General features: G+C 57.0%; 1 protein-coding gene across 15 annotated transcripts in view; it reads right to left on the bottom strand.

Annotated features, from left to right (window-relative positions):
* Positions 1–23,607, bottom strand: part of CACNA1C (calcium voltage-gated channel subunit alpha1 C) — a 459,914-nt gene that overhangs the window by 2,066 nt on the left and 434,241 nt on the right. For 11 of the 15 annotated variants that reach the window (XM_061418379.1, XM_061418380.1, XM_061418378.1 and 8 more), the window contains 16 exons: positions 21,909–21,941; positions 19,360–19,488; positions 17,919–17,984; positions 17,301–17,392; positions 13,335–13,500; positions 12,722–12,849; positions 11,977–12,073; positions 11,548–11,650; positions 9,715–9,816; positions 8,412–8,539; positions 7,933–8,067; positions 6,238–6,590; positions 4,361–4,489; positions 2,447–2,553; positions 2,076–2,179; positions 464–793 (listed from right to left, as the gene is read on the bottom strand). In XM_061418379.1, the coding sequence (XP_061274363.1) occupies positions 464–793; positions 2,076–2,179; positions 2,447–2,553; positions 4,361–4,489; positions 6,238–6,590; positions 7,933–8,067; positions 8,412–8,539; positions 9,715–9,816; positions 11,548–11,650; positions 11,977–12,073; positions 12,722–12,849; positions 13,335–13,500; positions 17,301–17,392; positions 17,919–17,984; positions 19,360–19,488; positions 21,909–21,941 (2,202 nt within the window). The remainder of the gene's footprint in view (positions 1–463; positions 794–2,075; positions 2,180–2,446; positions 2,554–4,360; positions 4,490–6,237; positions 6,591–7,932; positions 8,068–8,411; positions 8,540–9,714; positions 9,817–11,547; positions 11,651–11,976; positions 12,074–12,721; positions 12,850–13,334; positions 13,501–17,300; positions 17,393–17,918; positions 17,985–19,359; positions 19,489–21,908; positions 21,942–23,607) is intronic. The other 4 variants (XM_061418384.1, XM_061418385.1, XM_061418386.1 and 1 more) reach the window with 1 other exon arrangement.

The raw sequence follows: 23,607 nt of genomic DNA, 5'->3' as shown, positions 1-23,607 counted from the left end.
GGCAACTTTCAGGCTTCTCTGGTGACACCTGGCCCAGTGCCCCAGCTGCATTTTGGGGCTGAGGATCCGGGGACAGTGTGTGTGTGTGTGTGTGTGTGTGTGTGTGGAACATGCCTGGCACCCACCTCTTTTGTCCTGAAGCACCTGCCCCCTTCCTGGTGGCCTTGGGGATGCAGCAGGTGAGCCTAGGTGACCCCCTCCTGTCCAGTCTGCTCCCCACCTGCCTCTTGTCCTCCTCCTGCTCCGAGTTCCCTCATGGCCCCCTCCCTGCAGGGCTCCACTGATCTGGCTGGTGTGACTGCTCTTCCTCAGCCTGCTGGGCACTCACGTGGATTGGAGACCCGAGTGAGTGTCTTTCTGGCCAACAGACTTGATGCTCCATGTGCTTGGGAGAACCAGGGTCCCCTCCATTCTGCCTGAACCCCGCCACTGCCCAGCCCTCAGGCACTGCCCAAGCACTCACCGCCTCCACCAGGCTGCTGGCACTGCCATGGAACGGACGGCCCTGGGGCCCTGCCGGGCTGGGCACAGTGAGTGACACGGGCCGGGCCCTCCGGGGGGTGCCGACAACCCCGCAGGGCGTGGGCTCCCCGATGTGGGGGTCGCAGTGGATGGATGGGAAGCTGCTGGTGAGCTTGTCGCTGGACTCGGCCCCCTCCAGCCGCAGGGTGGGCACAGGCCGCGGAGGCCAGGCTGGGCCAGGTGTGGCGGGGGGTGTGAGGCGTGGTGGGGGGAGGGTCCCAGGGGGATGGCTTCTCTGCAGGAGGGGGCTCAGACCCGCCACTGCCAGCGCCTGTGGACAGGATGGGAGAACATGAGTCAGGGGACCTCCACCCTGTCCCTGTCTCTGACCCCTCCCGGCATTTGCACCCTCGCAGTCATGCACCCAGACCCAGGGATCATCTCAACTGCCCTAACAGACCCTGTGACATCAGTCAGCCGGGATCCTTCTCCTCTGAGCTCAAAAGGCCAAGGCCCAGTGGGCTCACGGTCATCTTCCCTCTAGTCCCAGCCCTGCCCCCGTTAGCTGTGTATTCTCTCCATCAACTCTGATGTGATAGGCCATGGGGAGTGACCCTGCCTAGAGGGGAGGCCCAGCCTGAGGGCCAAAGATGGGTTGGAGGGGATCAGGAAGGCAGAACAAAGAGAGGGAGGGTCTTCCTTTGGGCACCATCAGCAGAGACGGAGAGACCAGCTCCTAGGAATCCCTCAGCAGGGCACGTGGTGTTCCCAGCCTGCCGGCCTCTCCTCCCTGGGGCCTCCAGAGAGCTGCTGACATTCCAGAAAGCCCCATGGAGACCACGCGTTCTCCGGCGACAGCACTCAGGCTGAGCAAAACCTGAGCAGAAATGCCCTCATCTGGGCAGAGCCGCTCTGTCTGTCGTGTGCTGACTATAAGCCCTGATGGGCACCAAACAACTTTGGTATAAAAAAGCCATTTAAAGCAAAAGCCCATGATAAGGAAGCGTAATCAAGGAGGTGAGAAGGTGGGGGAGAGTCCAGTTTAGACCCTGATTTGCCGGGAGAAGAGAGACCGGCCTCGGGGATTGTTCAGCTGTTGGAAACCTCCGTCGGGTCTAAGGTCCTAAGAGTAGCTTGAAGCTGGGGGTCTTGGGTTTCACCCCCTCATTTGCGATCACTCAGGCCAAGAGCCAGTTCAACTACTGAATCTGCCTGGACCTGCTTTCCTGACATATCTATGCCCTGACCATGTTGCGAAGATTCTTTGGTTATTTCCGTATTTCACGGATTGAATTTTGTGCTGCTCAATGTTCAGGCTCTAGCTACGAGTGACAGTTAGCTCTGGGGAGGGAACAGCTGGCCACTGGAGGGAGATGAGAGCTGCTGGTCCTTCCACCCTCCCAGGGGCTCTCCAGGACCGCTTGGGTGTCCTGCCTGGGGGTACACGGTCCTTGGGTGCGCAGAGCCCTTCCCTGGAGGCTATTTGGGCAGGGGAGGGGATGAGGCCATGGTGTGGGACAGGAAGGGCGCCTGGGGGTCTGGAGGTCTGCTCCTCGTCACAGGGCACCCAGCCCGTGGGGGAGGGGCAGCGGCCTGTCCCCAGGTGGGGCTACCTGATGGTGAACCAGGTGCAAAGGCAGGACTGTCTTCTGAGAGACGTCTCCCCCAGGATTCTTCTGTCGCTTCAGACATTCAAGGTGGAAGGAGGCCCTTCGACCTGCACACAAGTGATGACTCAGCACGGAAAGAGGACGTGGCTGCGACAGCTCACACCCAGGCAAGGATGTCCCCCCGCATAGAGGTAGCAGTAGCATATGTCCAGCCCCAGGCCAGCTCCACCCTGGGGTCCATCTGGGAGGCCATCGCAGCCAGGCCTTGACATCCCTTGGTCCCCCTTGTGTGCTTTGTCATCACTGGGGAGGGGGTGACTGCCTCTAAAGAAGAGGGTGGGGTTACCCAGGGAGGTGGGAGGGGATGGGGTTACCTAGGGAGGCGGAGCGCAGGAAGCCCCTCTTTGGGGACAGACGGATGTCCCTCCTGTCCTCCTCGGGGGGAGTCAGCTGCCGATTCTCGTCATCCTGGTAGGAGAGCCTGGAACACAGGACTTGAGACTGTCACCCCAGGACTTCTGATTCTTAGTGAGGGGACCCCCGACGCTGTTTTCTATAGTCCACACGGCAGCAGAAGCTCCCAGCTTCTCTGGCCTGTTCCCTGTGTGCCCCCCACGCCTCTGATGCTGGCAGGTGTGCAAAAGTTGGTCACCATTGCTGAGAAAGCTGGAACACAGTTCTCGGTCCACAGCTTCTCTCTGGAATGGCCTGGACCCCTCCGTGCTCACAGGTGGGTGCTGTCTATGCAGCCCCTCCCAGTGTGAGCCTAAGCTCGTGCCTCCCTACACTCTCCCGGCCTGCCCACCCTTGGTCAGTGGGAGCACAGACATGCGGTCATTGGTGACAGATGGTGGGGGGACTTTGGGGTGTCTAGTCAGTCAATGGCTCCTGGGGGAACTCAGTGGGAAACAGCTCCTCCTGGCCTGGGGCACATGATGGCCGCACGCGAGGGCTGAACTCGGACTCCCAGGCACCGAGCCTGCATTCACTGCGCCCGGGCCTGGGGCACTTCCCTGAAAACAGCCGCTGCAGGCCCTAGGCTGATTGCACAGGCCCTAGTGGAGCTGCCTTGGCACTCAGCCCTTTCTGTCGCCAACGTGGCTGCCACCTGTGCTCTCAGGGCAGCGGCTGTCCTCCGGCTGCGCTGACCATGAGCCAGGAAGGTGCTGGATAAAACCCACCAGACGTTCCTCTTACTGTCAGCTTGGTCACCCTCCTGTAACACTGTCTTACTTTTCAGGTTGTCCCCACTCCTGAAGACCCAGCTTCTGTTTGACCCTTAGCTTCTCTGAATGTCTGTGTCCTGCTGTCTGCACTGCTGGGTGAGCAGCTATGTAGGCAATCTCCTCTGCTTTCCTCCCTGAGATCCTCTCATAATCCCTCACTGGCTGCCGAGGCCGGCTCATCCACGCTGGGCAGTGGCCTGTGAGCACTGAGTGTGCGCAGAGGGCACAGATGATGCTGAGTGGCCATGTATTACTCCCTCCTCGGAACGTCAGAAGCCAGAAGGGCTGGCAGTTTCTCGTGATGATGCGTTTCTCTCAGGAAAGCGTCTAACACGGCTTCAGCTTGGTGAATAGTCACAGGTTATTAATAGTTATGAGACTTGGCAACAAATCTTCACGAAACAGTGCTGCCTTTGTGACGCTGGCCACGCTACTTCCTGCTGTCCTGTCCCATCCTGTGCTTTCTTTTAGGAGTGCTGATTGTAACTGAATAAGCAAATGTCACAGCCCCCTCACAGGTCTGGACCTGCAGTTTAAAAACCCTTCCCTTTAACTGGCTCTGGTGGAGTTTTCAGTTACGGCTGCCAACAGCGCCCTCTGCTGTCAGCTTTATAATATGCAGTTTCAGGAATAGTCCTACTTAAATGTATGAAGTGACAGTCGCTCAGTCGTGTCTGACTCTTTGAGACCCCATGGACTGTAGCCCCCCAGGCTCCCCTGTCCATGGAAATCTCCAGGCAATAATATTAGAGTGGACTGCCATTCCCTTCTCCAGGAGATCTTCCCGACTCAGGGATCAAACCTGGGTCTATTGCATGGCAGGCAGATTCTTTACCGTCTGAGCCAGTCAAGGTATGCACGTGTGTATCTATTGAGCTTCACTGTAAACTGTATTTACAATGTCTGGTCGCAGTCAAAAAGCTTAGGGAGACATTTAGATATTTCCCTGGAAGCATCATTTCTCAAGCAAGCGTCAAGCTAACCAGAGTCGGGGGCTTCCTTCCTCTTTGCAGCTGCCAGAGGAGGAGTCGGGGGTCCCTCCCCAGGGAGGGACGAGCTTACATCTCCGTGGAGACCAAGCTGGGCTCGCTGCTGTGCTCTGCGTTCTCGTCCACGTGCACGGCACAGGTCTCGTCCCCAGGGGCCTCTTCCTGACACAGCATGGCTATCGGGCTGTCCCGGGAGGGGCACCTAAAGTGTCCAGCGTGGAGACAAAGGTCGGCAGCTGCCAGCCCCTCCCCTCCCCCAGCAGGTAGGGACCACCACCACCACTGACGGACCCAGGAATGTTCCTGTTAGGGTTCCATGCGGGGAGGGGCCTCGGGATTAGGATCCAAGGAGATCTGAGTTCTGAGCTGGTCAGGTTCCCCAGGCACAAGTCACGTTGCCCACCCATGCCTCAGCATCCCCACCAGTACAGCTGTCTGTTTGTGTGGCTTCGGTTGTAACAAACGAAGCAGCCGATGAGACAGTGCTTTGGAAGGTGGGGTGGTCAGATCCTACATGAGGGCTGGGGTGGGGGCAGGGGGAGCGGCTGTCCCTCCTGCTGCTGTAGACAGTGGGGCCTGTGGGCACTTGCTGGGGGCTTCTTGGGGTCATAGCTGACATGCCTTGAGTTTGATGTTGATTCTTAGAGCCAAGCACAGAGAAGAGGCCTCACAAAGGGGCTTGCTCCTCTGAGCAGAGGGGCATGAGCCTGAGTCCCCTGAGTCCCCTGAGCTAAACCCCTTCACGCCAGAATGTACCCTGGGCTGAGCTCTCCCCTGGGCCCTGGGCTTCTGTTCATTTGGTCATGTGGTCTTTAGCTGTGGTCTCCGGCCCCCCTTTCCCATCTGCGTCCATCTTTCTCCCTGAAGGTCCTGAGAGCTGGGGTCCCTTTATGCTCAGACTCCCTGTGAGTCATCTCTGCTCATCCTCTCAGAACTGAGTGTGGGTCATTGTCCAGCTCTGACCCGGGGCCCATCAGCCACTCAGGGAGGATCTGGGCGGTTCTCAGGGTAAGCCCTGAGCTCCCCTGGAGGGGGTGCCCTCCCCCGGGTGAAGTACACATGAGACAGGAAGGCTCTTGCTGGCGTGAAGGGGAGGGGGAGGGCGTGGTGGGGCACATGGGGTGAGCTGGGGTGGAGAATCACAGCAGGCGGGCAGCACCCCCTGGGGGCAGAGCTGGCCCCAGCCCCACTCAGCCTTGAGCTTCGAGGGGAGGGACACGGCTCAGGGCTGGGGCCTTGGCTGACTCAGGCGTGGTGGTGAAGGGGGCACGGACACCAAGGCGGGGAGCCTGCTTCTGGAAGGGACGAAGGCTGCTCAGGACACGGGTTGGGGGTTAGAGGTCACTTTTGGGCCCGAGCTTCTGCTGGCACCGCTGTCCTGCTCGGGTGAAGCAGCCGGATCCCCCGGCTGTGGAACCCAGAGCTGCCAATGTAAATGCTGCCCGAGGCCCAGAGCGTGGGGTGGGCACCACCAGCCCAGCACATCCCAGCTGGGAGTCCTGGCTCACCGGGGAGCAGAGAGAGGAAGGAAAGAAAGGCCAGGGGACTGGAGACACTGGCAGGATGACCAGGAATCGCCCCAGGCTGGGGAAGAGCAGGTGAGTGCGCCACCAAAGGGCATCCTGCCTCTAGAAGAGGGGGGCCCTGTCCCATCCCAGTTGGCCCCAAGGCCAGATTTGGGCAGAGACTTGAGAAGGGCCAGGGGGGCGGAGACTGCTGTGTCTCCAGGACGCAAACATCTCAGGGGTCGGGCCAGGGCTCCTCTGCCCTGTCTAGAGGCGGGCACCTCAGGACACGTGCTGGCCAGTGGGGCCACGGTGCCTCCCTGAGCATCCACCTGCCCTCTGGCTGGGGTCTCGGCAGCAGCAGTGGTCCACCCCAGCTTGAGGGCCAAGAGGTGGGTCTGCCGGCCAAACGCTCCTCCCAAGACCCTCCGCGCCCCTAGCTTACCTCTGGGAGCTGTGCCTCCACGCGGCCTCCTGCACCCGGATGGCAGGGGACAAGGGGGGCCCGTGGGCCTCCAAGGTGCTGACAGCACCGGAGTGGAGAGCGGGGCGGGGGCAGCGGCCCAGGGCGGTGTTGTTGGCGTTGTTGATGTTGGCGTTGGAGCCTGTGGATGAGTAGCTGCTGGGGGTGAAGGTGGAGTCCACCAGTTTCTCGTGGGAGGGGGACTCGGTGTCCCCCTGGCTGTTGCCTGCCTTGCTGATGTGCAGGGGGCGCTGGGTGGTGAAGGTCTGGGGGAAGGCGCCCCGGCCGTCGCTCGGGTAGTAGCCCACGTGGTTGCCGAACAGGCCGCCGGCCCTCTGCGGGAGAAGAGAGACAGAGAGGGCGGTGGGTGAAGGGGCTGGCCCGCGGGGTAGGGAGGGAGCTCAACCGCGCTGGGCAGCACCCAGCTGACCAGGCCTCTCGCCCACGGGCCTGGCAGCTTGGAAGGGCCCAGGCAGTCCCCTGAGACCCCTGGGGGAACAACACGTGGAGGGGTGACAGGACCTCCTTCCGGGACCAATGGGATGGGGGGCAGGCGCAGCGACTGTCTGGAATGGAGACCCTTCCCTGGGGCAGGCAGGCTCGTGGGGGCTGAGGGGCAAAGAAAGGGGCCAGAAGGTGCCAAGGGCATTGACAGACAAGGACCCGGCTGGCTCAGTGAGCTGGAAACTGCGCTGGCCAAGTGGTTCTGAGAATCACCACAGCAAGTACATCAACCATGGCCTCCTGCCCCGGAGAGTCTTAGATTTCGAATTTGGAGTCCGTGTTTCTCCCAGCTTCCCTCCCTGTCCTGGGCAAGGAGCCTCTGCCAGGCTGGGGTCTCTCGGGTCACGCTGACATGCTAGTGTGTCCCTGAGCCATTCAGGGAGGCACGTTTCACAGTGAGGGGGAGAAGGATGGCAACGACAGGACCCTCAGGGGCCCCTCTCACCCCGAGTCCTGCAGCCTGGGAGCCTGGCGGGGCTGGGAGGGTAGGGTGAGCAGCTCTGCCTCAGATCTGGGCGGCAGCTTCTCACTTGCTGTAGGATTTTTAGCCAAGTGCCTTGGGGTTCTTGAAGAGATCTGGGCACAAGGGCCTCAGAATCCCAGTGGGCTCTAGTTTTCATGGTTAGTATTGTTGACAGCCTCGGTATCCCCCAAGGTGGAGGGCCGGAGGGGTCGCTTGGGACTGGAGACCTCATGGTCCAAGTCCGGATCACCACTGGCTTCTAGGCATCTGCTGCCTGATGCCGCACGTCTTCTAATTTTTGCAAGAGAGGCTGGAAGTCTAGATTTTTTGAATGAGTCATGCGTTCAAAGGTTGGCAGACAAAATAGGCTTGTGGCTTAAATGTGGCTCCAAGGCCACCACTTTGCAATGTGAAAGGAAGAAGTGTCTCCTCAGAAACACTTCGTTAGGAAAATGGCTTCCTGTTCCCCCGGGGCCCAGTGATGCTCTGTGAGCTTGAGAAGGACTAGGCTTGGATGGAGGCGGAGGGAGGGGGTGGGGAGAGCTGAGGGGAGTGGCAGGGGTGGGGTGGGGAGAGGAGTGGGAGAGCTGGGGGCACAGGGCTGGTTCTACCACAGACCCAGGCCTTTCTCCTCGGGTTCAGGACACTCGCCCTCCTGCCCCGATCCCAGGTTATGGAGGCTGCAGACTGCGGCCGGGGTGCCCACCTACCCTGAAGATGTCATCTTCTGAGGCTGCAGACACAGCCTCCTTCATGGCCTTGTCCAGCTCCTCCTCGGCGGTCAGGTCCCCAGAGATGGCCCGGCGGATCTCGGGCCCCAGGTCGTGCAGGGTGCGCAGGCCAGCCTGGGCAGAGGGGATAGGGTGTGAGGGCCCAGGCGCCCACCTGACCCGCCACCCACCTTCCCCTCTGCTTCTCCCCAAGGAGGCCAGCTCCGGGGGTCCACAGGGGGTGCAGGCATGCTGGGAGGCAGTCTCAGAGGCATCAGCAGACCCCCAGCCCTTCCCCCCACTCCCTGAGCTCAGAGGGGCTGAGAGTCCAGAACTACAGAGGGCAGTGAGTGCAGGAGGCAGGGCGGGAGGGGAGGGTCCCCCTGCAGGCTCGGAATTTCCGGAAGGGACCCGTGGGAGCGTGGAACCTGGAAGAGGTGGGAGGAGGTGCCAGGTCCCCAGGGGCAAGGGCCCCTCACCTGCAGGGACAGGGCGTTCCTCTGGGAGGGCTTGCCCACCAGGCCTTGCTCTTTGCGCTTCTTGAACTTCCGGAAATACTCCTGGATCAGGAAAGTAGCGTAAAACTTGCCCACCGTGACCTCGTCATCTGAGAGCAAAGGCAGGAGAGGGTTGGAGGTAAATGGGGGCTTGGACCCTGGCCGAGCGTCCTCAGCTTCTTAGGTTTTCTGTTTAACTTTTTTAAACTGATAAGAATAGATACACTTGATCTTAGTCAAAAGGTTGAGAAGTGATCAATTCAATTTGAGAAGATACTCTCCATGCACATGGTTGAAAAAGACAAAAATATACAAAAAGCCCTGTGTACAGAGAAGGGTATCCCTTCCACTCCCGTTTCCTTTCAGATAACCTTTCTCATTCATTTCCTGAGTATTTTCCCAGAGATTCTTTATGCAAATACTTTCTGCAAGTAAGCAAATATATTCCTGCATGCATGGTGTTGCTTCAGTCGTGTCTAATTCTTTGTGGTCCCATGGACTGTAGCCCACCAGGCTCCTCTGTCCATGGGACTCTCCAGGCAAGAATACTGGAGTGGATAACCATTCCCTTCTCCAGGGGACCTTCCCAACCCAGGGATCATACCTGAGTCTCCTGCAGCTCCTACATTGCAAGGAGATTCTTTACTGCCGAGCCACCAGGGAAGCCCCAAATATATTATTATCCTCTCCTTTCTCAAAGAAAAATTAGCATACCATCAAAATGATTTCCCACCTTGCTTTTTAAACCTAACTGAGCTTGTTAACTGACTCTTCTGTGGTCCTGAAGCTCCAGGTGCCCACAGCTTTGGGCACAATTGCCCCTAAGCATTTATTCATTGAAAAACTTTGATTATATTGAGTTGGCCAGAAAGTTTGCTTGGGCTTTTCTGAAAGAGCATCTTACAGAAAAATATGAACTTTTTGGCCAATCCAAGAGTTATATTTTAGTAATTGTATATGCAAGACAGATAGACAGGGTTGTCAAGGAGGAATAAAAAGGGGGTCCTGGGGGCTCATAAACCCCCTCAGGAGGAACAAAAGAGGGGGTCCCAGGGGCCCTTCTCCCAGGGCCCTGTCATTCCCACAGCTCCCAGCCGATAGGTTATGGGAAAGCCTCTACCTTGCAATGTCCTTGACGTTCTCCCAAACCTGCAGGCATCCAGGGGCCTGCCTGGCCTCCCCGGTGACCTCGGGCTAAGACCAGGCTCCAGTCGGAACAAGCAGGTCTCCCGCAGGCGGAATGTGGGACCTGCACGTGCCCAGGGGCAGCGGAGGGGGTACTCACCTCCTGCGGGCGGCACCACTTGGTCCAGCAGCTTCATGCTGGTCCGTTTCCAGATCTTCTTGATGATGGCCCGCAGCTCCTCATTGGCCTGTTCCAGGTTCCCTGTGGGGGGACGCGGGCTGACTGGTAGCTGTCCCCAGGGCCTCTGGTGGGCTGGGCTGGTCCCCGTGCGGGAGCCCACATGGCTGCCTGAGGGCTCTGCCCAGTGGCCCTGAACGTGGGTTCTGTCCCTTCCTCTGCAGGTTCCTGTGGCCCACCTCCGTGCCCTCTTGGCCAGCTCTCCCCTGCCCCCCACCTGCCGCTCAGCGGCCAGGGTGACCCTGCCCCCCACTCGTGGCTTCTCCTCATGGGGGCTGCCAGGGCCAGACTGAGCCCAATGGCCACCTGCCAGGAGGGCTGCTGGGAGGAAGAGTGGTCTCCCTGCAGACCCGCGGAAGTGTCCATACCTGGGGGCCTCTGAGTCAAAGGCCTCTGTTGGGTCTCCTCCTGGGGAGGCAGCAAAACCTCGTGTGGGGCAGAAACCGGGAGATGGGGTCCTGAGATCGGGGGCCCCTAGGGGTCTACTCTCTCCACTGGCTGAACAGACTTAACTTTCAGTCCTGGGCTCAGAGAGCTGAGACCCACAGCTGTGAGAGGGCACTGGGAGGCTGGCTGGGTCTAGCACACCCCTGGCTCCCTCCCACCACCACCAGTGCACATGCCCTGTGTGGCCCCAGGACTGTGAACAGGGGGTCTCACCCTGCGATCAGGTGATGTGATACGTACACGGGCCCTGAGGACAGGGGGCTGTGCAGGGGGGCCTGGGCTCACTCCAGGAGCCCTTCACAAGGGGGGCGCTCTCGGGCGCAAACTCCCAGCTATAAAATAAACACATCCTGGGGATGTCAAGCACAGCATGAGGACTGCGGCAATATTGTGTTGTGTATCTGCAAGTTGCTTTGAGTGGATCTTAAAAGTCCTTGTCACAAGAAAAAAGCTGTAAACTTGTGGGGTGACAAGTGTTGTCTAGATGTGTGGTGGTTGTTTTGCGATATAAACAAATAACAGGATCGTTATCTTGTTCACCTGAAACTAACGTAATGTTATATGTCACTTAGGCCTCGACAAAAAACAGCTGGCATAGGATGCAGACTCGGCGTTCAGGGCAGGTGCTGGGACTCCGTCTTAAGCACGCCCCAGCTCCAAGAGTTGCTGCAGGAGGCTGGGAGCAGCTGCAGCTCCCTGGGTGCACCTCTGCCCTCCCAGAGCAGTTCTGACACCAATCGCCCACGAAGACGGTGGGTCAGCACAGCCCAGCTGCTCCTGGCCATGGGCTGCTGCAGTACAAACCAGAAGACAGTCCCTGCCTCCAAGTGGCATGGCCTGAACAAGCGCAGGGGGCTCTGACCCCACCTGCCGGCTGGCTGTGCACCTGTATGTGGGTGGGCCTGTGCTGGCCTGGACCATGGTCACATCCACTGTGACCCCTTCCTGATGACACAAGGGTTTACTTTGCAAAGAAAGCTGGACATCTGAGATCCAGCTGCAGCCGGTAAAGCCCCACGGTGCAAGGGCTTGGCCCGCTTCAAGAAGTGCTCACCTCCTGGCATCTGATCTTCACCCGAGGGGTCACTGGGAGAATCTCTAAAAGTTACAAGTCAGGAGGCCACTCAAGGAACAAAGGCTGCCTGAGCAGTCCTGGTCCCGCTGATGTCCCTGGGGCAGGGCGGCGGGGGAGGATCACGCTGGGCTGCAGCTCTGACACCCCAAGGGCGGGTGGCCCTGGGGCCCCGCAGGCGCAGAGCTCGGCTCTGGCTAGTCCACTAGGGCTCCCAGACACCCCCATGACCTTACCTTCCGTCTTGATCCTCAGAGCCGTACGGACCAGGGCAAACAGCGTGGCATTGAACATGACAGTCCCGTCGCTGTTCAGGGGCATGTTCATGGAGACCAGGCGCTGGGGAGGGGGCGCAGCAGTCAACACAGCTGCTGGTTCTCGAAGGACCCGCCTGTGGAACCCCTGAGGCACCTCCAAGGCAGGAGGATGTGGGAGTAGGGTGGGGGGAGCCTCAAAACATGTGTGCATGTCACTCCGTGGTTCCTTCACTGTCTGAGGATGTATATGCTGCAGGAAGGAGCCCCGGTGCCTGTTTGGGCTCAGTCCTTTCCTTAGGCTCATGAAGACTACCCTCATCCCCGCAGAGGCGCACTGGCCTGCCCGGGGTACCCGGAGGTGTCTCGCCCCCAACGCTGTGTCTCCCATGAGCCCAGTCCATCTCTTACTTTGCAAGCCACGCGGTGAGGGCACAGCTTCCCAAAACCCAGGGGGGGCTGAATCCGTCGGAGCAGGGTCACCACATCCAGGTGTTTGATGCGTCCCCTGGAAGAGGCAGGAGAGGAGGGAAGGTCAGGGAGAAGGTCTAGGCCAGCAGTCCAGGACTCCTGTGCCCAAGGGTGGGGTCTCCCGTGGGAGGAACTCTCCACAGCTGGACCCTAGCGATCAAACTGGTGCCGAGCTGTAGAACTGGGTGGTAAAACTCAAAAACCAATCTACATGTTTAGATTTCTAAGGAGCAATTTTCCATCAGTGCTATATTTCAGTAGGCAATGAAAGGTGGAAGGGATTTTAGCAGGCAATGAAATTCTCAGTAATTTACTGCTGTTCCATCAATTAACCATCTGACCATCTCACACTTTCCTGAGAGTCAACCAAACATGATGCCTGGACTGATGGACCTATGGCAGGGATACAGCCAGGCCCTGCCTGGCCCAGACGTCCTGACTCAAGTACATACTGGTTGCTCCAACACCATGACCACCTGCCTGTTCAATGGAAAATAACAGACATGCTCTTGACTCAGTCTAAGGCCTCCTATTGCTGGCCCTTGACCCTTGACCCTGGCGTCCTGTGAAGGTCAGGATTTGCAGTGGGTCTGCCCAGTGCTAACCCGTCTCGACCCTCTTTCCTACATGTGGTCACTCAACCCCCTCTCAGGTTGGGGGCTGGGGTTTCCCTCTGGGCACTCACTTGGCTTCAGGGTCATACTCTGCCCAAATTCTCTTAAATTCGTCCAGGTGGTGGGGACCCAGGATGGACCAGTCCCTCGTCAGATAGTCAAAGTTGTCCATGATGACGGCTACGAAGAGGTTGATGATCTGCAGAGGATGGGCACGGAGAGCTGCCTCAGTGGCCCTTCCTGCATGCGTGGCTGTCAGGGCCACGTGCTCGGAGGCCGGCACTCCTGAAGGCCAGCCATGTGGCACCATGGGAACGCTGGCCCCCAGGACTTGGCTCTCTTGACTGAGGGCCTGACCAGGTCCCCTCAGTTATGCGGCATGAACCCCACTGTGGGCTGGCAGTTTCCCTCACACTCAGCTGCCAAGGCGGGGCTGCCAAGGACAGGGGAGACTGTTCACCACCCTTCCTTCGCTCCTCTTCAAAGTTCCAGAGATGCTGAAGCGGTATCCTGCCCTTGGGGATGAAGGTAGGAGCCAAGAACAGACGAGAAGGGGGTGGCTGAGCTCACCCGGCCCAGCTCCTGCCCCTCCCAGCTTGTTGGACCGTTCCAGGGACACAGGCTTTCTAGCCCGGCCTGGACTGCACGCCCAGCATGCAAGGCTGCTGGCCCCATCCGGCTTACCAGGAAGGCGCAGAGCATGTAGAAGCTGATGAAGTAGAAGACGGCGAAGCTGCTGCCACAGGGCGTCTCCCCCTCTGTGCTGTTGCCCGGCTCTGACTCGGGGGCGCACTTCTTGCCAGGCATGCAGGCCAGCATGATGTCCTGCCAGGCCTCCCCAGTGGCGCACCTGTGAGAGACCACGCCCAGAGCGGCTCACACAGCCGTCCTCCTGGGGGAACCACTGAATTGGGTCTGGGCCTCCTCAGGCCTCCAGCGCTGGCATATCCACAGAATATACACATACAACACTGTCTCCATGCCTGAAAGTTTTATGGCAAAGGTAACAGATTGCATCTTTTCTGCAAAGTCCCTCTTTCTACAATCCCTGTTAAGTGTTGAGATTTAGCCATTTGGTTACATTTTAGTTCTGGTTCGTTCTGTAGCGGGTGCTCTATATTCCATTACAGCCCACCGCCTGATAAGGCTTTTCCTTTCTACGCTGTCACCAGGGAGCCTGCAGCCACTGCGCAGGGCCTTCGGGGAAGCCGGCTTCCAGGTGGACTGGCCAGTGGACAGCAGGTGGGTCCTCCCTGTGCTTGACCCTGCTTGTTCTCCAAGTGTCCATCCGATTCAGGCTCTGGCATCAGGCAGGAGAGACACCACTGCTCTACAAGTGTGCCAGCTCTTTCCTCAGCTCCACTGGGGCATGACTGACAAGCGAGACTGTGAGCTGGAGTGTAGACCACAACAATCTGATGTGTGTGCCCGTCAGAAAGGGCTCCTCCCACCTGATAACACACCCATCCCCTCACAGGTTTATCCTCTATTTTTGGTGAGAACATTTAAGTTCTACTGTCTTAGCAAGTTTCAGTGATACGATCCGTGTCATCAACTGCAGTTACCATTTTACAGGTTAGACCTCAGACCTCACTCATCTGACGGCTGAGAGTTTGAGCCCTTTTACTAGCCCCTCCCCCATCCGTCCACTCCCCCCGCCCCCCCCGCCACTCCATTCTTCTTCTATTTTGTTTCTGAGTTTAGACATGTCAACTCTTGGTATTAGTGAATTTTAAAAAATATCGTTCATGTGATGGGTGTGAAATAATAATGTACTGCTGTTTTAATTTGGTTTTAAAATGATGAGAAACTTTATTTCATCTGCTGAACGGCAGGTGTTTGCCGTCTGCCTCCTGGGCTGTCTTCCTGTTCATTTGCGGCATCTTCATACATTCTTTATATGAATCCTCTGTCAGTTACACACCTCGCAACTAATGTCTTCCATTCTGTGGCTCGTTCCCAGCTCCACTGATGGTGTATTATAAAGAATAGAAGTTTTAAATTTCAGTGTGGTCAAATTGTAATTTTTCCGTAGTTTTGTGCTTTTTTGCATCATGTCTGAAAAATCCTGCTGTATTTTTGAATACATCATGTTTGAAAAATTCTGGTTGTAAAAATATCCTTCTGTATGTTCTAAAAGGTCCAAAATTTTGCTTTTCATAATAATTTCATAATAACTCTTACTATGAAATTTGGGGGTTCCATAGGAGATAGAAATATGTTTTATCTTCTTCTGTTCAGGTAACCAAATTAAAAATAATTTTTTACTTATTATTGGTTGCGCTGGGAGAAAGTGAAAAAGCAAGGGAATTCCAGAAAATATCTACTTCTGCTTCACTGACTATGCTAAAGCCTTTGACTGTGTGGATCAAAACAAACTGGAAAATTCTTAAACAGATGGGAATACCAGACCACCTTACCTGCCTCCTGAGAAACCTGTATGCAGGGCAAGAAGCAAGAGTTGGAACCAGACATGGAACAATGGACTGGTTCCAAACTGGGAAAGGAGTATGTCAAGTGTGTATATTGTCATCCTGCTTATTTAACTTATATGCAGAGTACATCATGTGAAATGCCAGGCTGGATGAATCACAAGCTGGAATCAAGATTTCCGGGAGAAACATCAACAACCTCAGATATGCAGGTGATATCACTCTAACGACAGAAAGCCAAGAGGAACTAAAGAGCCTCTTAATGAAGGTAAAAGAGGAGCAAGAAAAAGCTGGTTTAAAACTCAACATTGAAAAAACTAAGATCATGGCATCTGGTCCCATCACTTCATGACAAATAGAAGGGGAAAATTGGAAGCAGTGACAAGATTTTATTTTCTTCAGCTCCAAAATCACTGCAGATGGTGACTGCAGCCATGAAATTAAAAGATGCTTGCTCCTTGGAAGAATAGCTATGACAAACCTAGACAGCATATTAAAAAGCAGAGACATTACTTTGCCAACAAAAGTCCATACAGTCAAAGCTGCTACGGTTTTTCCAGTGGTCATGTATGGATGTGAGAGCTGGACCATAAAGAAGGCTTAGTGCCGAATAAGTGATGCTTTTGAACTTTGGTGTTGGAGAAGACTCTTGAGAGTCCCTTGGATAGCAAGGAGATCAAACCAGTCAATCCTAAAGGAAATCAGTCCTGAATATTCATTGGAAAGACTGCTGCTGAAGCTGAAACTGCAATACTTTGGCCACCTGATGTGAAGAACTGACTCACTGGAAAAGACCCTGATGCTGGGAAAGATTGAAGGCAGGAGCAGAAGGGGAGAGCAGAGGATGAGATGGTTGGATGCCGTCACCAACTCAAGGGATAGGAGTTTTAGCAAGCTCTGGGAGATGGTGAAGGGCAGGGAAGCCTGGCATGCTGCAGTCCATAGGGTCGCAAAGAATCCAACGTGACTGAGCGAGTGAACAACAACCTCCCGTAAGTGGAATCGTACAGGAAACCTGGCCTTTTATGACTTGTTTCACTGAACATCATGGCCTCAAGGTTTGTCTGTGTCAAAGCAGGAGTCAGAACTTCCTTCCTTTCTAAGGCTGAATCACGTTCCACTGTGTTGTAACCACATTGTGTTCATCCATTCTTCTCTTGAAGGACCTACAGTTGCTGACATGCTGTAGCTGTTGTGAATGCTGCTGCCATGAAGATAAGGGTGCAGGTATCTCTTTGATACCATTTTTGATTCTTCTACATATTAGTATATATTCACACGTGGAATTGCTGGGTCATACGGAATTTTACATCTATTTTTGATATTTTGAGGAACCGTCATACTGTTCCTCCACAGTAGCTGTTGTCATTTTACATTCTCACTAGTATTACACAGATGTTCCAGTATCTCCACCCCCTCAGCAGGACTCGTGTTCTCACAGTAGCCATCCCGATGGGGTGGGGTGGTGTCTCACTGTGGTTTTAATTTGCATATCTCTGATGATTCGTGATGCTGAACATTTTTCATGTGCTCATTGGTCATTCACGTATCTTCTTTGGAGCAATACTCAACTTCTCTGCTCATTTTTAAGTTGGATTGTTTCTCGTTGTCTTCGGCAATCCATTTCTTTGGCATTTAATTTTGTTTCTTCTCAAATTCTTACCCTTTGGTTTACTTTTCTCGTCTTACTGCATGGGATAAAACTTGTAGTATTATGTTGAGACAGTGATGGTGTATGAGCTCATCTATTATATCTATGGATTAGCTACTGCCTGATATGGATGGAATGTTTGTGTCCCCACAGAATTCACATGTTGCAGCCCCAAACATCAGTGTGACACTGCTGGCAGGCACTTAGGTTTAGAACAGGTTGTGGGGCTGGGGGTGTGTGATGAGAGCAGCATCTTTATAAGAACAGGAAAGAGACGTGCTCTCCTCTCTCTCCACGGAGCGGGGACACAGGGATCCGGACACCGTCTGCAGCCCAGGAAGAGGCTCCCACCAGGACGAGAATCATTGGTAACCTTGATCTTGAACTTCCAGCCTCCAGAAATGTGAGGAAAAAACACCTGCTGTTTGCGCCTCTCCATCCATCTGTGGCATTTGTTATGGCAGGCTGTCCAGACCAGAACATTATCTGTACATGAAAGAGGTTGTCTTCCTTTTTTAAATATTTATTTATTTGGCTGCATCGGGCCTTGGCTGTCAGAAAACCCACCTGAAGAGGAGCAGCACGGCCTGGGGGAAGGTCTGGAAGTTGTTGTTCCTGTTGATCTCTGTCGTGTCATTCAGGGCAATTTTGCCAAACACCTGGCAGGGGAGAGGATGGGCTCAGCGAGCTGTGGACACAGGGGTCCTGGTTTCCACCCAGCACCCAACGGTCTTTTTAGGGGTCACAGCTGACCCTGGACAGACTGGCTCATAAGCTGAACAAAGTTCAGAGGGCCTTGTTGGGGCAGGCACCTGCTGCCTTGTCCAGCCCCACCCCCAGCCCTTGGGAGGGGCCCTGGGAGAGCTGGTGGAGGCAGAGACTGCAACTCTGTCTTACAGGGGCAAGGCTCACTGGCCTTCCTCTCTTTTGGCTGCAGATTCTTGACATTTTCTCTTTAAAAGAAAACTTCATTGAGGAATAATTAACAAATCATTGTGTAACTTGGGGGAGTTTTTCTCTATAGAAGCGGAATCTGGGCGGGGGGCCATGGGGAGAGAGGGTCTCTGAGCTGTGCACCTATGGGACAGCATGGGGGTGGGGGGAGGAGTTCCACTCTGGTGATCTTTCTGACCCCAGAAGGGGGGAGTCAGGGGAAGTGGGCTGGGGGCCAGGAGTCCGTCCTACCTGCATCCCGATCACGGCGTAGATGAAAAACAGCATCACGATCAGGAGGGCCACATAGGGTAGGGCCTGCGGGACATGCATGCGTGAGGCTGGTGGTGGGACCCCTCCCTGCGGCAGCATCTCTGGAGCCACCAGCTGCTGCCAGGCTCAGGGGGCACTTCCAGGAGTCAGACAGACGTTCTGGGCACTGAGGGAAGCCTGAGCCTGGTGTTGACCCTTCCCCTTCCCTTGGTTTCAGGCACCTGAGATCTCTGGTGGGGGACCCAGAAAACTGGGTGCTGAGCTCGAGACAGCATGATGCCCCCTTGGCAGAAACAATCTAGAGTGAGCACAACACTCTCCTGCTGCCCGCCTGTCCTCATGCAGCCGGAGGGCCGGGGGGTGCCCACCAGTCGCCCCACAGCTGTAAGCTGTTCCCCAGGTGGAGCAAAGGCAGGACCAAGAGGCCCTCAACAAGAGCGAGATCCTGGCCCAAGCCTGCTTCCATCAGCGCAGCTGTAGGTGCTGGGCGGGCTTAACTTCCCTGAGCCTCAGTGTCCTTACCTGAGAAAGGGGAGGAAGAGTGGTGACCTCAGGGATTTGGGGGTCTGGCTGACTTAAAGCCCACAAAATGCTCAGGCAGCACTGGCCTGTGGCTGGTCCCTGCATTTTACTTGCTCAGTGTCCCTGCCTCCTCCTGGGGAGGCCTTAGGCTCGCAGGGCATGGACGAAGCCCGCACACCTCCAGGTGGTGCCTCAGGCCCATGGGGTGTCCGTCCCCCTTCAGGCTTGCTCCTCGGCCCCCTTCCCAGCCCAGGAACTGTCAGCGGTGGGTGAGTTTGTGAGGCCTGTAGTCAACCGTGGCTATGGGACTCTGGGGTACGCCCAGGCCTGATCCCCACTGAGACCACTCAGACCCCAGGAGCAGATGGCTGGGAGGGGGTGGGGAGGCACCTGTCCTGGTGGGTGGAGTGGAGTGCCCTGACAGCCCAGCCTTTTCCTCTGGCTGCAACTTCAGTCCTACACGTTCAGGTCAGGACCCACCCTGAGCCTGTCCCTGGGCCCCTCCATACTGGGGATCTCTGTCTCAAGAAGCCCACAGTCTGGCGTTTCAGGTACAGGGGTCCCTATGCCAGTGTCTTCAGGAAGTTCGGGGATCTAACAGCTGTGCTTCTTCCAACCTCAGACGTGTACAAGACCCGTTAGAGAGGGCAGGGCCAGGGCCAGCTATCCCACTTTTAGGAGGAAGTGACTCTTGGGAGCAGAGATCAACCCTGCAGTTGGCAGCGCTGAGCCCCCTTGGGGACACCAGGTCCTGGGGTGTCTGGCGAAGTCTATAAGCAGGTGTGAAGAGCAGACCCTGCTGGACCGCCTCTGGGAGGGGGTGACTGCCCAATGCTGACGACGCCTAAGCTGGGAGCACCGTCCGGGGGGAGCTGAGGGGGTTGGCAGGGCTGGCTACCTGGAAGGACTTGATGAAGGTCCACAGCAGTGTCCGGATGCCCTCCCCGCGGCTCAGCAGCTTGACCAGACGCATGACCCGGAAGAGGCGGAAGAAGGTGATGGAGATGCGAGAGTTCTCTTCCGCGTTCTGGGGCCGTTAACACAGCAGTTACCAGGCGGGTGGGCGGGCGAGGCTGCTCGGCACGGCCCGGGGTGGGGGTAGAGGCGAGCGGGGTGGTGGGCTGCACTAGACTCTCAGGCGCCCAGGGGTGGGCAGGCCAACTCCTGGCCTTGGCAGCGCCCAGCAGTGCCCTGGCCCCGATCGTCTTCCCCAGCACCCCTAATCTTCCCCACCTACTTGTGGGGGTAGGGGGAACAGGTGATTCTGTAGGAATTCCATCTGCTTTGAGATCTAGGCTGAGAACCACTCCAGGGACCCCGGCCTCCCTCCTGCCCGGCACGGCTCGGGGTCCTGGTAGGCGGGTGGGCTGCCCACGGAGGAGTCTTGCTCCCTGGCTGCCCAGACTCGGCACTCTAGGTGTCATCTCTTTCCCACGGCCCCCCCGCCCAGGCTGCGGGCCAGCCTGGGGTGTTGGTGCTGGGACCAGGCCTGGCTGCCCCCCTGCTGCCCTCCACCTGCCTCAGGCCTTGGTTTCCAGGCTGCAGACCTGGAAGGGTTGGGGGCACGGGCTGGGTGGGCCAGGGCAGCAAGAGTGAGCCCTGGATGAGTCCGGCCTGGGTGTGAGAGGACCAAGGGGCCCTGCTCAGGGTGTCCTGGAGGGGGCAGGGGCCAGAGCCGGCAGGCGCCTGGCCAGGTCTAGGGACAAGACCGGCTGCCGTGTCACCGTCTGCCTCCAGACCTCAGGGCACTCAGCACAGACAGACCCCTGACCCCCTCCCGCCCACATGGGACAGAGAGCTGGGGGTGCTGGCCCCGGGAGCTGGCCGGCTCTCCAGTGCTAGTGCAGCCCCCAGCCCTTTGGCACCAGGAGAGAACGGACCTTTGGGCTTCCTGTTACTGCTCCTGCCACAGGCCTCCTGCTTGGAGGTGTCTCGGGGTTGTTGCTGGGCCCTGTGTGGCCACTGCATCTCAACTCCCAGCTCCTCTGGCTTTACTTCTAACCGTCTCCAGGTCAGATCTGGCCTGACAACACCCATGAAAATCCCAGCACAGCAGCCCTCACGTCCCCGTATCTAATCCTGCGGCTGTTCCAGGGGCCTCTTCTCTCACCTCCAACACAACAGGACACCCCGAGGGGCAGGTTTTGCACGTACCCGCACACCCTGCTCCGCCCCGGGAGAGGCTCACCGAGCCTTCTTTCTGAACCCAAGCTGCTCTCCAGGCAGGCCCAGGGCTGGGAGGAGCTGGCAGCAGGCCACCCACCTACCAGTACGGGAAGCCACCCGCCTGTGTGGTTTGAAGTCTTTGATGCCCTTCCTCTTTGCATATTCTATCATCTGTGTGCCTACTTGAAATTCTACTTTCTCTCCTTAAAAGGAGGTTGTGTCCACCAGAGGAGGATGGAGAGGAGGCTCAGGGCTTTGTAACTCGGCCGTTGGCACCCCCCCCGCCCCACCATGCTCGGGAGGAGAGGAAGAAGAAAGCGCCAGCTCACACGGAACCTCAGCTGTGTGGCGAGTTTGGGAATTGGGTGCCACAGGGGCATCTACATCTGACTTGTTAAACAGCCAAACTCGAGCTTGCAGCCTGAGTGGTCCTGGGCGCCCGACACTGCAGGCGCCCAATGCTCTACTGACCAGGCGAGGGGCAGGACGCCCAGGGTCAGTCCTTCCAGCCACGGGCCTGGGCTTTGTCAGGGAACGCCACCCTGGGTCTTGCCTCATCTGCTCACTTCGGGGCTTGGGGAATCAACCCACACTCCAGTCCTTCTACAAACTCACACTTGTTCCACGTACAAAGTCTCACTGCAGCCTCTTGGAGACAGCTGTTCCAAGGTGATTTCAAGGTCACTCGAAGTGGCTGCTCTGTCACTTTAGCCAAAGACTCCTACAGCAGGAGTGGCCCCAACCACACGGCCTGCTGCAGGGACGCGGGCGTGTGGCCCAGTTCTAAGGCCCCTCATAGCTAAGGATCCCACTGTAACCTCTCGCTGGGGCCTTGATCAGAGCTCCCAGGAGCTGGTGATCAGGAGGGACACACTGCCTCTCCACCTCCACTACATTACCTCTTCTTCCTCTCTCCCAGGGGCCTCGCCGTGGCGCTGGCCTGAGTCCCATGCAAACCCCACATCAGACTAAGGTTGGAGATGCCAACAAGCAGGGTCCTCAGGATGTTTAACAGGAACTGGCCCTCTGGTCTGATTCTCTCCCAGTGGCTTTTCAGATGGTCAAGGTCACAGTGAACTGCCACCCACAGGAAAGCTCACAGATGAAACATCACACCAACAGCACTGACAGCTCGCAGACCAGGCAGGCAAGGCGCATGGCAGACACACGTGGGTGACATGCATCGGGGCCGGGCTCCGAGACGCTGGGGGTTGGGGGAGGCAGTGGGGACGTTAGGGGGGTCACAGAAGCTGAGAGCGTGGTCTGGAGGCTCGGTCTTACCATAAAGGGAGAGCATTGGGTATGTTCAGCTGGCTTTAAAGAAAGGCAGACAGAGATAAGCTGTAATGAGTCTCCCACGAAGAGGCCCGCGTTCCAGGTCTCGGTGACACAGGAGCAACCCAGTGGCAGCAGAAGGCAGGAGGGCCAGGTGCGGGGGCCCAGGTCTGGCAGGCGCGGGGCATGTCCACCACCAGCTGCCACCCAGCCAGGCTCTTGGGTGTTCTGCCCAGAACCATCTCTGGTGGCAGACTGACTAATTCACTCGTTATCACTGAGGTCTTCTGGATTTTGAAGGTGGATTCACTGTGTCCTGAGACAGCCTCCAGGGGCTGGCACTGCACACGCTTACCCAGCACTGCCAGCTGAAGCTGAAAGGCCTTGCTTGTGCCCCTGGTGGCTTTTGCCCACAGGTATTTGAGCAAAGGAGCCTGGGGTGGTGACCCTCCAGGTTCCAGGGAGGACCGAGGTTTGGGTACCCGCCATGTGGCAGGGCCAGCCTTCGAGCTGAGGTTCCTGGTCCCTGGGTGTGGACTGTGGCCACAGGCATGAGATAAAGTGTGGACCTGGTTTTTAAATTTGAAAGCCCTGCACACAATTGAGGACATTAGTGTTAATGGCCTGGGAAGCTGTCCTCACAGGCCTGACCACGGGCACGTTAGGGGGCAGGGGACTGGCTGCAGGGGAGCATTCCCGGCAGCCCAGAGCTGCGCCCGGGGAGGCACCCTGCCCTTTGGCCCCTGTACGGTCCTGCCCCCAGAGCCGCCGACTCCACCTTCACCCCACCTCCACGGCCGCCCTCCACTGTCAGAGCGTTGCTCCTGTGCTTTGTTCTCAAGGTACAAACAAGGACAATGTACAATAGGGCTTCTGAAGGGCGGAATTGTGCACGACCAGACATTTGCTCGCAGGCTGAAAATTCTTCTCGGGTGATAGATTTCTCAGCAAGTTCCTTTTTTCCCAAAGCAAGTTGGGAGGTGTCCTTTTTGCAGACTGGGGACCCAGGATGAGGGACGGGAGGAGGAGGGAAGAGAGAGGACGCCGCGCTGGTCACTTATGGACCACGGCCGAGAGCTGTCCCTGCTCCCCGAGGGGCCTGGCTGCCAGGCCCACCCATGTGCCTGCAGGGGGGCGGGTGTCTAGGACGTGGCCAGCAGGCCGGGACGGAACACGCAGACACAGACACACATGCACACACATGCACGCAGGAAGCTTCCACTTGGTCAGGGGCCTGTGCCCCGCATGAACACCTAGGAGCTCCGTGTTTCAGGGGTTCTGTGGGCGAGGGGCACAAGGTCTCCATACACACTCAGGGCTGGGGCTCTGGCCACTGCTTCCATCTGGGATGCACCCTGAAAACCACCAGAACTGCCCATACTCCTAACATCCCTGAGCAGAGGCTTGAAGTCTTCTGGTCAACCCCAGCCTGCATGGGACCAGAAGGGCTGACTCAGAGGGCCCACTTGGGTGACTTGGCCCAGCCCAATGAGCCTTGGCGACGACAGAATTAAAACTACTTATTTTACTTCTTAAACATTCAGCATTCTTCCTTTGGGATATTAGTTTTTTTAATGTTATTTTTTTAAGCATAACTTTTTGTTGTTTTTTCTGCCTGTGCTGCCCAGAACGTGGGACCTTAGTTTCCTGGCCAGGGATCAGATCCATGTCCCCTGCAGGACTCTGGGGGCTGAACTGGGGAGCC

This window comes from Bos javanicus, chromosome 5 (assembly GCF_032452875.1).
Source record: "Bos javanicus breed banteng chromosome 5, ARS-OSU_banteng_1.0, whole genome shotgun sequence".
Taxonomy (NCBI): Eukaryota; Metazoa; Chordata; class Mammalia; order Artiodactyla; family Bovidae; genus Bos; species Bos javanicus.
Note: the sequence above shows the minus strand (reverse complement) of the source record. Positions and strands in the feature narration are given on the sequence as shown.